This window comes from Augochlora pura, chromosome 8 (assembly GCF_028453695.1).
Source record: "Augochlora pura isolate Apur16 chromosome 8, APUR_v2.2.1, whole genome shotgun sequence".
Lineage (NCBI taxonomy): Eukaryota > Metazoa > Arthropoda > Insecta > Hymenoptera > Halictidae > Augochlora > Augochlora pura.
The window spans coordinates 2,348,967-2,361,790 of NC_135779.1; the positions used below are offsets into that span (position 1 = coordinate 2,348,967).

At 39.3% G+C, this 12,824-nt stretch overlaps 1 protein-coding gene across 2 annotated transcripts in view; it reads left to right on the plus strand.

The window, feature by feature from the left end:
• The window catches only part of LOC144474331 (uncharacterized), a 100,967-nt gene extending 90,520 nt beyond the window's left edge, over positions 1 to 10,447 (plus strand). Inside the window, exons 7-9 of one of the 2 annotated variants that reach the window (XM_078189061.1) lie at positions 2,402 to 2,645; positions 6,467 to 6,687; positions 9,819 to 10,447. In XM_078189061.1, the coding sequence (XP_078045187.1) occupies positions 2,402 to 2,645; positions 6,467 to 6,687; positions 9,819 to 10,055 (702 nt within the window). In that variant the 3' untranslated portion in view covers positions 10,056 to 10,447. The remainder of the gene's footprint in view (positions 1 to 2,401; positions 2,646 to 6,466; positions 6,688 to 9,818) is intronic. The other variant, XM_078189062.1, reaches the window with a different exon arrangement.
• The last annotated feature ends 2,377 nt before the right edge of the window (positions 10,448 to 12,824 follow it).

Sequence of the window (12,824 nt, forward strand, 5' to 3'; positions counted from 1 at the left end):
ATTCTCTTCATTTATTTTATTACTTTAACTTCACTTGATATCTCAACTTTATTTAATTTTAATTTATTATTATTTTTGTATTACATAAACACGAAGTTGAGCAGCTTATCTTATTAATAGGATCGAGCTTTTAAATATAAATCAGTTTAATAAAGTAAAAATTACTTTAAAAATTGTTACAACAATTTTTAATTTTAGAGAGTTACTTGTCTAAAATTAAATTGTTTAAAATTGCGACACGCTACGCTCTTGCTCATAACTTTGTTGATTGAACCACACGAAATTATTCGAACAATGTACAATCAGTTCCACGTTGAGCAACGTGTGAAACAGAAAAATTTATTTGCGAAAGTCGCGCAATTGTTATCTAAGAAATTAAGGGGCCGCGGTTAAAACGAACGTTAGAATCTCGCAGATCAATAATGATACGGATAAACCATTCGAACGAGAGAACTCGGCACGCTAGGTTCGCTCGGTTGAAATTAAAATCGGCCTTTTCCCGCGAGCTTCCTACGCGAGCGAAACAAACGGTCCTCCTCTCCCTCTGCCTTTCATTCGGCCTTCGTATTCCGCGTTGCCACAGCCGAGCGGCCGAAGTTTCCGCCTCTGCGTTTCCGACCGAGGAAATCGATCGATCATTTGCCACACACGGCCGTCTCCGTGACATTGGAAAACGGTTTTTGAGCCTCCCGACGACCATCAACTGCTCGAAGGCTCGCCGCGCCTCCGCCTCTTCATTTGTCGACCGGCCATAGTCGTCCAATTGCGATTATTGGCACGCAGGACAATTCGAGCGGCTACTAATTAATAAGTGACACAATCGCCTGGTCGAGAAACCATTTGGACACTTGTCGAGACCTCGATTAGTTAGGTTATGTAGATTAGTGTTCGTACACCTTTTAAAAAGCGATACAGTTTTCGAAGCTTGATTCATTCACTTGATTTTTTTTTTAGTTCGTAGAGATTATTTTGCTAGATCTAAATATTTTTTTAAATTTTGTTATCAGTTGTAATAGTAGCAATATAATAATATAAAAATATATAATATAATATACGTAATTACATCGTATTTCTCTTAATGTATAATATATCACATATCATATACAATTACATTATATTTATAGTAATGAATAACATATAATATACTATGATAATAAACTTCAGTCAAAAGATTGGAAAAATTGCGGATTTCTTACAATTTTTCGTAGAAAGTGGTAACTGACTAAAAATAAATCTGGTCGACGATTAGGTTGAAAAACGAACGTCGCGATGGCAGGCTATTACAACACGCGGGATTCTCACGTTCAATCCGCGCGGGAAACGTTTAATGACTGTTTCACGACGAACAAGATATTACGGGGCGAGTAATTTCAACGTTGTATGTAAATCTCCGATTCTGCTCTCGCATAATGGCGCTTGTTATAGAAATTTCATATAACCTAGACATGTTTAGTATTATCCAATAATTCTCCGCGATACATTATAACGTGATTCCATTAATCCTCCATCGAATAATCCTTATTGGAAATTTTACGCGACCCAGAAATATTTACGGCAGCGCCCCGCCTCGTTCTTCTTACGCTATAATTAATCGGCGCTGCGTTGCGCAAATTAATATTTTCCATGAACGATTTTATAGAATGTTACGAACTTCCGAACAATGTTCAGGCTATCCGTTGTACGGAATTCCACGAATTAGCGGCAGAATCAAATCGATCGGCGCGGCATTATTATTAAATCTCACGGCCGTAAATTATTTCTTCGTCGAAGGTTGTTTCCTAAAAATTTCGATAAATTTTGCTTTTAAATCTGAATACTTGATGATTTATTTAAAAGAAATTTTACCATCGATAGAGGAAACATCGGGACGACGAATAATTTTGTTTACAATTCCAGAAATTATTTTCTATATTCTTCTTATTAATATTTCCGAAAGGTTTAGTACTAAACGATACTTATATTATAAATATAGTCTAGCATTTCGAAGGGAAGCAGTTCCGTGATTTCGATAATTGTAAAGTAAAAAATAAGGATCTGTTGAACATTGTTTTCCACGTAATTCAGTGGTCGCTCGACAAATGAAGCGCGAATCGCTCAATTTACTAATTAGAGAACGCGCGGTATTGTTCGCGGACATACTCCCGTGATGAAAATTGATCACTCGAGCGAGTTCCTACCACCGCGACGTTGAACTCGAACCCCCCGGCATCTTATACTTATCTGTCCGGTCGAGTTGGTCGTTTTGCGAGCGTTCCACTCGTTTCACGGATTCCGAGTCGTTGCTCGGTTTGAATGACGAGCATTTAACGAGTCCGTTCCGCGTTACCGTTCAATTACGGCTTTTAGCCGCGACGATCCGCTGTGTTTAAATTCTCCATGGTCCCCGGTTTTTCTGTTCCAGCCGCCGGAGAACGAGTTGCAGAAAATTGGCGAACGGGTGCCGAGCGAACACGAACTCAGAGTACAAAGATCTCTGCAGCGACTGAACGTCCCGGATTGGTACAAGAACTCTCCCGCGGCTCGCGATGGTTTCCGGTTAAAGAGGCACTCCGACGCGTCGCAGCACGGAGGATGGCGTGCTCTGGGCTCGAAAACCACTTCCCTCTCGTCCCTATCGTCGTCTTCCAATAGACAGCCGACTACAGGTAAACCACATTCCGCTCGTAACGTTCGACCAGTTAACGATCTCGCAATGTAACGCCGCCTAACCCTTCGCGACGTCGTACGCGTTGGACGACTCGTTCGAAATTCCCGCGGCTTTTCCAGCGACGCGTTGTTCGTCGATGGTTATTCGAGGTTATGTCGAAGTTATGAAATTTTGACAAAATCGAATTTTTCTTTCTTTTCATTTGAAATAACAGTTCCTGATTTTGAAATGAACGACTTCGATGGCGGATAAATTTGTATTAATATAATATAAACTAACATTAAACATAAACAAAAAAATATTAAACGTTAAACCTTTACTTTGTCGAGTCTGACTCGTGATGGCAATTGCTAGTAATAACTTATTAAGTATCAACGTTATTTTGAAATAAAATTCCAATTCCTAGTCGTTTATATTTACACGTCATAGTTAATATTTAGACGTCAATTGTTGAAAAAGAAATTAATATCATACAAGAGCGTCTTGAAATTTTCATTTGAATAAAGTAATTTTACGAATTTTTTGAGGTTTTTAACACGGTCGTGAAAGTGTTAGCAATAAATTGCAAATGTTTCCACCCTTTGAAACATAACCTTAATTTAATGCCTCGCGATATTTTCTGACAGGAATTTCTGTTGCGTGCCAGTATCATTCTGCACGAAGTATTCAATATGGTCGACATTGGTAATCATATACGTTGCGATGAACTGTACAATCGATCGATTCTACAGTAGTCGATCGAGCACCTCAGATTAATATTTTTAATCGTTTGCAATATCATCGGGATTTCTGCGTTATCGAATGTTAAAACGATCCTTTGCTTCGCGAGCGATAAAATAATAAGACAATAAGGAAAATAATAAGCACTAAAGTGAAATGAATTTTATTAATCATACGTTGGACGGTTCAAAACCAGATTGTTTAACTATTTGCTCGCAATTGTAAAAACTACATACACACGGCGCTGTTCTTTACTGAAACAATTCAATTATTTTTAGCATTCTACCATTTGACGTGTTGTTTAAAGTGTTACAAATTTTTGAATAGCGCTTCGTGAAAATTACCCCGATGCAAAGGGTTGATTCGATATACACAGTGATCTTTATATTAATGTCGTCAGAGTGACATTCATGCCACGCGAATATAACAGAAAAACATAAAAATGATATAAAAAATAAATGTTTCTTCTTGTACACTTAACCTATTCTTTTCATTTAGGGATAATTATGAAAGATTGTATCTATGATTTAGAATATAAATATCGTATGACTACGATGGATATAATCCAAACTTAATTCGTATAATATAAATTCATAGTATTGTATTACAATTTTATTACATAGTATTATAATATTATGTAATATTATATTATACATACCGTATAAATTATATAAATTTAATCTATACATTATATATTAATTTACTCTATCATACAAATTATATAAATTTAAATAATATAATTTATTCAATCTAAATTCACAAAAATAACATGAAAAGTAGATACTTTCTGCATCAGAATTTTCGATTCTAATAAAAACCGAAATGGTTACCATCTCGACGCGGCGTCGCACACGCGCGCGTCAAGGCCCGATAAAAAATCCGGCGCGGCGCGGCGCGGCGCGTCACGAGATCGCGATGGATTTGCAAGGAATGGCGTAACATCGGTCGCAAAGCGTGGTCGCGCCCGCCCTCGCAAAAAGGCGCAAGGAGTGTGTCCGAAATTAGCGCGCGGCGAGCGGCGGACTGTCGGCCAATTTCATTTACGGCGCGTCTCCGGCCGCGGGCGCGAGTGACGCGCACTCGCCGATGACAGCGGGGCCTGGGCAGGACGGAACGGCGCAGGACGGGGCAACGGCTAATAGGAAGCGGCTAATAAATTTAGCGGGGCACGTTAACTCGATTAATTCGACCCTGTGTCGGTGTGTCTGTTACCGGGCCAGGGAACCAGCGCCGCCGGAGCTAGAAACCGCGTTGCTCTCGAGCGCGGAAGCGCGCGGAGGGTTGGTTGGCACTGCTCGCGCGGGGTGCCTCGGAAACGTTCAAGGACGCTTCTAACGAGAGAACACAATTTGTTAAGGGAGAGCTCTAATTACGGGATTTAAAGGGCCGGCGTGCGCGTAACCGGGCGCCACGACGGCTGGATTTAGTCGAAAGTGGCCCGGGACGATTTCTAATTGGATCCCGGGGCCGGCTAAACGAGTTCAAAGGGAGCGCCGCCGGTCTGGCTTTTCCTTACCCCCCCGCGAAGATTAATTATTGTTTGGGGACGGCGAACCGCCGCGCGGAATCTACGCTTTTTCGCATCGATTAACCCGTTAGCCACTCGTCGTCGTGGCTTTTTCCATCGACGTGATAACGTATGTGCATACTGCAAAAATGCGTCGTCGATTTTTTCAACCGCGAAATGATCGCACGTCGCGGCGAAATCAATTTATTCGCGAGCCGCGAATGAATATTTATGATACCAAACTATACCCTTGTAGGCATCGTTGACTTTAAGAATGCTCGAGGCTACGTCATTCGAAGGAGCTTACGAGCTTCTATTTTGTCGTCGAAAGCTTCCCCGCAATCGCATTCTCGGCTTACAAAACCGTCGATCATAGTCTCGTGCTGTAATCCATTTCAAAGACAGATCAGGTAACGCACTCTTTGTAAACCGAGTCAAGATTCCAACGTGACTCTACAACCGTGCCTCCGAGGCTTTAAATAACAGGTTGCAGAATGAGCCGTTGAAAAAATTTCATTACACAAAGCGAAGGGAATTAATACGCCTTGATAATTCAATTTCTTTTCTTCGTACGCCCTTTTGATCGTCGATGCATCGAACATTTTTACGTAGACTTTTCTGCGAGCAGAGAAGAATATTTGAAAAGTTCATAGTGTCTTCTATATCAGTGAAGTAATAAATAAGATTCTATACCAGCGATGTATAAAAAGAAAACAACCTGCGATGTAGACGCTAATATTGATTGTACGGTGTAACACGTATGGTAATCAATCACCGCCGTATTGAATATTTCACGTAGAACGATTCTCGAACTATGATTTTGTATATTCATTTAGCATTTGCGAAATTTGTATTTATTACAAAAATTAATGTTAATAGTATGGTAATGCTAATAATATTAATTTATATTAGTATTAATAATATGACTATACTATTAATATTAATATAAATAACAAAACTAAGCATTCAGTGACCTAAGGAAAATATCAGTCGCTGTTAAATAATTATCCAAGCCTAACCTTATACTATTGCCTTCTTCTTCCATTATATTTCAATAGAACATAATAAATAATATAATAGAACAATAGAATATTATACAATATAACATAAATTTAATATCTTCTTTCATTATCAAATTAACTGTTTACAAAGTTGGTTGTACCCATAATTCAAAAGTAAACTGAGCACATTAGGATGCCAGTGGCGTAAGTCATAGTTTGAAAAATTTTCACTCGCGTCTTAAAATCTATAATATACATACCAGAATGTTTAAAAAAACGAGCGAAATCAATTATATCTTAACAATAATATATATAGTCCTAACAATAATATATATATAATCTTAACAATAAATTTAATCAGTACACAAGACACATATTCATAAAGCACTACGCTGTCACGATTCTGACCCGCTAAATAATCAATGTCAAAAAGAAATTTCCTCGAACAATTTCGACTCCGTCGGTCGTGTAAAATGTCGTCTCATGCGCACCGTAGATGGACAAAATCCGCAGTCTATTCCCGACGTTCCTAGTCTCACGTGCCCAGTCAGTGGAAACGATTGTAAAATGTTGCCGGTTGAATCTGTGCAGGTGCCCTTCTAAGTCCAAGTCCCACGCCACCTGCATTCTCGAGATGGAGTACCAGTCTGTTGAACAGCGCCGGAAGTTCGCCAGCAAGTTCGGCGAGGTCGTCTTTCAACCACCGACAGCCGTACTTGGGCTGGCGTTCGCAGGAACGATTAACAAACCCACGAACACCGGCCGAACGTCTTGCTCAGGGTATTCTTCCCCAGTTGCAAGCAGCAAACAAGGTTTGTATTTAATTATCGTTGCCCGTGCTACACGCGAACGCATTCCGTAACTCCAAAAAAAAAACGAGCACAAAATCGCCGGGATGAGGCACAGAGAGCCTCTTTAATTACCTTGACCTTTTCGTTATTTTAATATTCCTCAACCCTTAATCATTGCAACCCTCGATGTAAAAATTATTGCAATGCTGGATATTATCTAAATCATTATTTATTCTTGCATATTAATTACTTAATAGTTCCTTACAATTATCAGTGCCTTTAATTTGACGCTACGTTATTTAGTTAAAATTGTTTGATTTAATTAGTAAATATTTGGCTGCCCGATTTATGCTCACTCTTCTGGTTCACGTTATTTATTATACAAATGTTTCTATTCTCAATGCTTTCGTTTCGACTTCAGTTTTATTTAATTACAGTTGCTTCGTTTATTTATTAAGCAGTTGGTTGATTGATTTGACACACTTCGTGCTCTTCAATAAATAATTATCTCCGGGTGATTCGATCTTTGAATTGATTTATTGACGTGGAAATTATATCGGTATTTTGAAATTAAAGATCGAAACATTAAATATGAAAGATCGCAAGATTATATTTTAGTATTTTATTAGTAAACTGCGAGGTAGATGGCTCGTGTTTTTCAGTTCAAACGCCATTTTCGTCAACGTGTTTTTAATTATAATCCGTATCCACGCGTTCACCCGTCACGCTAAATTCGGGAGAGAACACCTTCGCACATTTTTTAATAGAAATTTTCGCGTTTCATTAAACTTGGAGGCGCGCCATGGGGTCTCTTTCACCCCCCCCCCCCCCCCCCCCCCGTAGGAAGTAAGTTTTCGTATTTGTTAAGGTTTTATCAAACTTTAGAGCTGCACGCGTCCGCAGGTACGTAAAAAAGAGTATCCATACCTGTTGTACGTCGTTTTTAGAAAATCTGAAACGCGTTCCGCGAGACATTAATGTTTAAAACGAGGCATTAAAAAATGCACGGGTCATTAAAAAATGCACGAGTCATTAAAAAATGCACAAGTCTCAATATCGAATGGAAACGTCCTCTTCCGTTGTAAAGCCAACGACCTTATAATTTTAACTTCTACAGGTCGTTTCAAAACTCTTGGGCCAACAAAAGAATTTTATTGCTTGCATATTTTTATAATAAACTAAGATTCGTCTAATTGATGATTTCAAGTTTCCACGAATTGCCGTGATAAATACACCGCGCATTTTTTATGCATTCATAGCAGAATTAAATACGTGAAACATAAGACAATGTCTGATAACAAGAATTAAACGAATTATCGAAATGGAAAATAAATTTTTACGCAACTCCAGCTCGTTGAAATTCTGCACGAGCATTTTTACTTTGAATTCCCGTCTAAATAAATTGATAAGAAAAATAAATCTAATAAATATACTAAATAAATATACTAAATAAATGAAAGTTAATTGGCGAAGGAAACGCGGAAATAGGAATATTAACGAACGGTTTGAAAGATAAACGAAGTTCACGGAGCCGAACGAAATCCGAAATGAACGCTGCCGAGCGTATAGAAGGGCGTCTCGTGTAACAGTCAATTTTTCGCGTGTTTGAAAGGCCACGAGACGCCGGGGCGAGGATTTCTGCCAGAATTTCTAATTATAGAAACCTCGTCGCATTTGCGCGCTGTCTGCGCAAATTAAAAATAAATTGGACAAAGAGGAAAGCGAAGAGAACGTGGGCGGGGCGAGGGTCAGCAAATGGCCGGTTCCTTAGGTTCGAGGCCAAGTTTCGCCTTTCCGACTTCGCTGACAAGTCTTAAGGAAAACGAGAAAGATCGCCGGAAACTTTTCGTACCTGCAATCAAGCGGCGACCAAATAAATTAAAATCGATCCTCGTTAAACCAGTTAATTTCTGCTTCCGGTGCAACGGAATTATTTCTTCTAAAATGCAGCTGCAGAGACAGCGAGACTTTTAGATAATTTTAGACATTTTTTTTTATTAATTACCTTTTATAAATATGCTGCGGTTCTTCATAAAATTATAGATTTGTTTTCTGTTATTTTTTATAAAACTAGAAACGAAATGGTAGGTATGCTTTATCGGAAGTATTTTTATTGGTATCTTTATTACCCAAAGTATTATAAAAATTAGAGATACGACGATTGAATAGTATTGTTAAAATAGAACGAATAGTATGCTGTTAGAAAAATTTCGAAAATTGGAAAATATGCGAACTAAATACCATTCTTACTGCTCAAAGTTTCGAGAATTGAGAAATATAAAACCTGCTCGGTTTTCATCGCGCTTTTTATTTCGTATTATTCCGTGCACGGCTCATAAAGTATTGTGCAGTCTTCGCACATGATATTTAGCCATTAACATTTAGTGAAATGTTTCGTAAAGTCAGTCGCCCTAAATCCACGGTAAGTGTGCATCGTTTCCGACGACGGTACATTTACGTTCTCCTCTTTGTCAGCGTTTCGCTCGTAACACATTGTGGACCATTTGCCAGCAGCGAACTCCGCGGATGTAAATGTATGTTTGTTAATGTTTATAAAAGGCTCCCGGGTCTGTCGAACGACAGGTGGCGATCTCAGAACCGAACTGCGCGGAGCGGAAGCTGGAAATTCGAGGAGAGGTTAATTGTGTTTTCAATCAAATTGCGAAAGCTTTCAGTGATCGGTGTCGGTCGATTCGCAGACAGAACGACTGCAGAGCGAGCCTGTCGATAAAAACGTTTTCATGTTCTCTAAAATTGACTAGCAATCGACTCGGGATGCCATTGGGTTGTATCATAAATTCGTAAATTGTTCACCTTTGAAAGATAATGCCTGTCTTCATCGCAAAACAAATCATTTCACGCAGAGTTAAAATGACTTCGAGTGCAAAGGGTTAAGTATATATAGTGTAATAATGTTATTAGATTTTACTAATATCGTCTTCAGCATTTCGCAGTTGGCCTATCTATTTTTATTATAAATGCACAAGGTCGAAAGCTAATGATTCAAAATTCGAATGATTCATGGGTTTTTACAAGCTCTTCAATGGACCCTTATTTAGTTATTTATATAAACGAAGCCGACGACGTTATGATACATCCCATTGTGTCGTCACCGCGACTGAAATGCTGACACAGTGATTTTGTCTTCGCAGCAGCAACAGCAGCCGCAACAGCAACAACAGCAGCAGCAACAGCAGCCGCAGCAGCAGACAACGAATCAGCAGCTAGAAGTAAGAAACTCGATAAAGGAGGTAACCTCGGCCATTGTGCACTACGTGCAAAGCGGTCAGGAGGTTGCTGGAGGTGGCAGGCTCTCGCCTCGACCTCGACCCGAAGACTGGGACGACAGGGGCGGAGCAAGGTCAACCAGCCCCAGAGGTGAGCACTAAACAACCCATGCCAAAAACCATCTCACCACCACCACCACAACCATCACCACTTTTACTCTCTACGAGAAAGGTAATTTTGAGTTTTCCACCTTGATGTGTTCTCTCCGTGTCTCTGCATCCACTTCTGCGGCCTAGATGCCTCTCTTCTTCTTCTTCTTCTACTACTACTACTACTACTACCACTACTACTACTACTACTTCTTCTTCTTCTACTTCTTCGTCTTCTTCTTGTTCACATCTGTATTTGTTGCCCGGTTTTAACAGTCCGGTGCGCTCCGATGCGAATGTTTTGTAACAATACACACGACACATATCGTCCATCTACGGTGACTCCTTGGTATTTGGATATTTTTTAAAACGCGACGACTTCTTTAGAACTGGACTAAACGATTTGAAGCTTCTTTTTTAGATGGTAGGACTAGTCTGCTTGACAGTGACTAAACTACTTTGTTACAATTTTAATATCATTTAATAGTAATTTTATATGTAAAGAACGTATTTTCATAGTTCTTGAGTTCTATTGTTTATTCTCTGAAATATTTACACGCTTTAATCTGGTGGTTAACCGGATCACCGAGCATTTTTATTTCATTTTACCTCTCTTTACCTTCTAGGAATTTATTAAATTTTCGTTATAAGCTGAGATAAAAAGTTCGACAAATGAGGGCATTGATCTTCTTCTGTCATTCCAGGCAATAGCAAAATTTAAAAAAAGGAGTCTAGTAATTGTTTAGTAGACTAGTTCTGTTCTCATTAAACCTTTGCACTGTCGCTCCTTCCATACTGCGACGGTTAGCACTTATTCGTATTTAATAATTTTTCTAATGGGATCAGACAATTTCTTTCCTATATTGTCATTATTTGCGTTCGTTTCTATGCTTTGATAACAGAAGAATCTATTTCTACTTCGACGTAGAAGACATTAATAATATTCATATTTAGTAGATCTTACTCGATCCTGACTCGTTATTATAGTGCAAGGGGTTAAAATGAAATTCGTTTAGTCCAGTTCTAAGAATCTTATCGCGTTTTAAATGTTGTCCGACTATTAACAAGAGTCGCCGCATCTATCTGTCTATTTATCTGGATATCTTGTTCGCTCGTTGTTTTCTATTCGTCTCTCTCTCTCTCTCTGTCTACCAGCCTAAAAGCACTACCAGTTCGCCGCCTCTCTGCCCGTCGTGTCCTGTTTACTAACGAAAATTGCTTTCAAAGCCCCGACCATTCAACAAAACCCGCCTTTGACGATAGGAGAACCAGCATCCTCGCGCGTCCAGTTTACTATTCTATTCATAGGAGCGCGCTGTGCGCGCCGCACTTGAACGTGCCCGCAATATCGCCCGGATCTTTTCACGGTGTCACTGTTGAAACGTTCGTTAACATGCGAACCGCTGTTCCTCCTTGCCCCGGAATGCCTTTTTCCAAGCCGGTATCGTTCTTCTTCTTCTACGGATTATTCTTGCCCCGGGGTCCCGCACCACCCCCGGAAAACCCCGCTGCAAAATAGATCACTTTTCGTGTCCCGTCTTCGAACGCTCGAGCCGAACGTGTTGTCAACGTGATACGGTAAATGCTTCGAATTTCTACGATCTTGTCGGTCCTTAACCCCTTAGGCGCGGCTGGATTTTCCGCAGATAAAGTTTCTTATAACTTATATTAAATTACTATTTTTCTTAATATATATATATATTTTTTTTTCCGTATAGCTACATATAGTATTAATTACATATATTCTTTTCTTAGTGTATTGTACATACGCACTTTCAGTTTAATCGTTTACTTTAATAATTAATAAAACAATTGAGTAAAGCACGAAACATTCACGAAAGCCAATGTAGTGGCGCGGTCGTGCCTAAGAGGTTAACAGAGGGTGAACTGTATTATCTTTTGAAAGCATGGAGCCTTTAGGAGACCGGTCACTTTGCTGCTGTGATTTCTATTTATACTTTTATATTTCCTTCTCGTGACGGGTTTTTTCTGATACGTGTATTGCGATAGGTTTTATATCAGAAGTGTTGGCTGAAACAAGTATAAATATATTATGTATAAATATATTGTTATATACATATTGTTTCGTATACCAGTGTTGGTTGAAACAAGAATATTGAATATTCATTATATTTATTATTATACTCTTATATCATATTATATTCTATTATTATATCATATTATATTCTATTATTATATTTTTATATCTTATATTATATTCTTATATTTATTCATAAGACTGTCACGACAAAAATGAGCTCGCTCTCGAATACAAAGAAACGTTTTCCAAATAGTCAATAAAAACTCCCCCCTTTTCTTCTCACACCAATCTTGCAGCCTTGTTAAAATCATCGATCTATCTCGTTATCATTCTCGATTGATCAAAGGTCGGTCGATCTTCGAAGCATTACCGTAACCTTCTCCAAGTTGCGACCACCTCTTTCTTCATCTTTCGAACCCCCACGACACTGACCAAACCACGAATAGAAGAGAGTATGAGAGAGAGAAAGAGAGAGAGAGAAAGAGAGAGAGAGAGAAAGAGTGGGAGAGAGAAATCCTTTGTGAAAGAAAGTCGGCGCAAAAGGACACCGTGAAAGCAGAAGCTCCAGCGAAGAACCGATCATCGACTCGCGGGATTTCCGGAACGCGGTTTGCAACATCGGCCGAGGACGAACGAGAGAAAAGATGGCGACGCGTGCGATCGAAGGAGGACGGTCTCGTGGTCGTGTGTCGATCGCGTGACCTCTCCGTCGATACGTTCGAGAAGTCCGACGTCGTTTT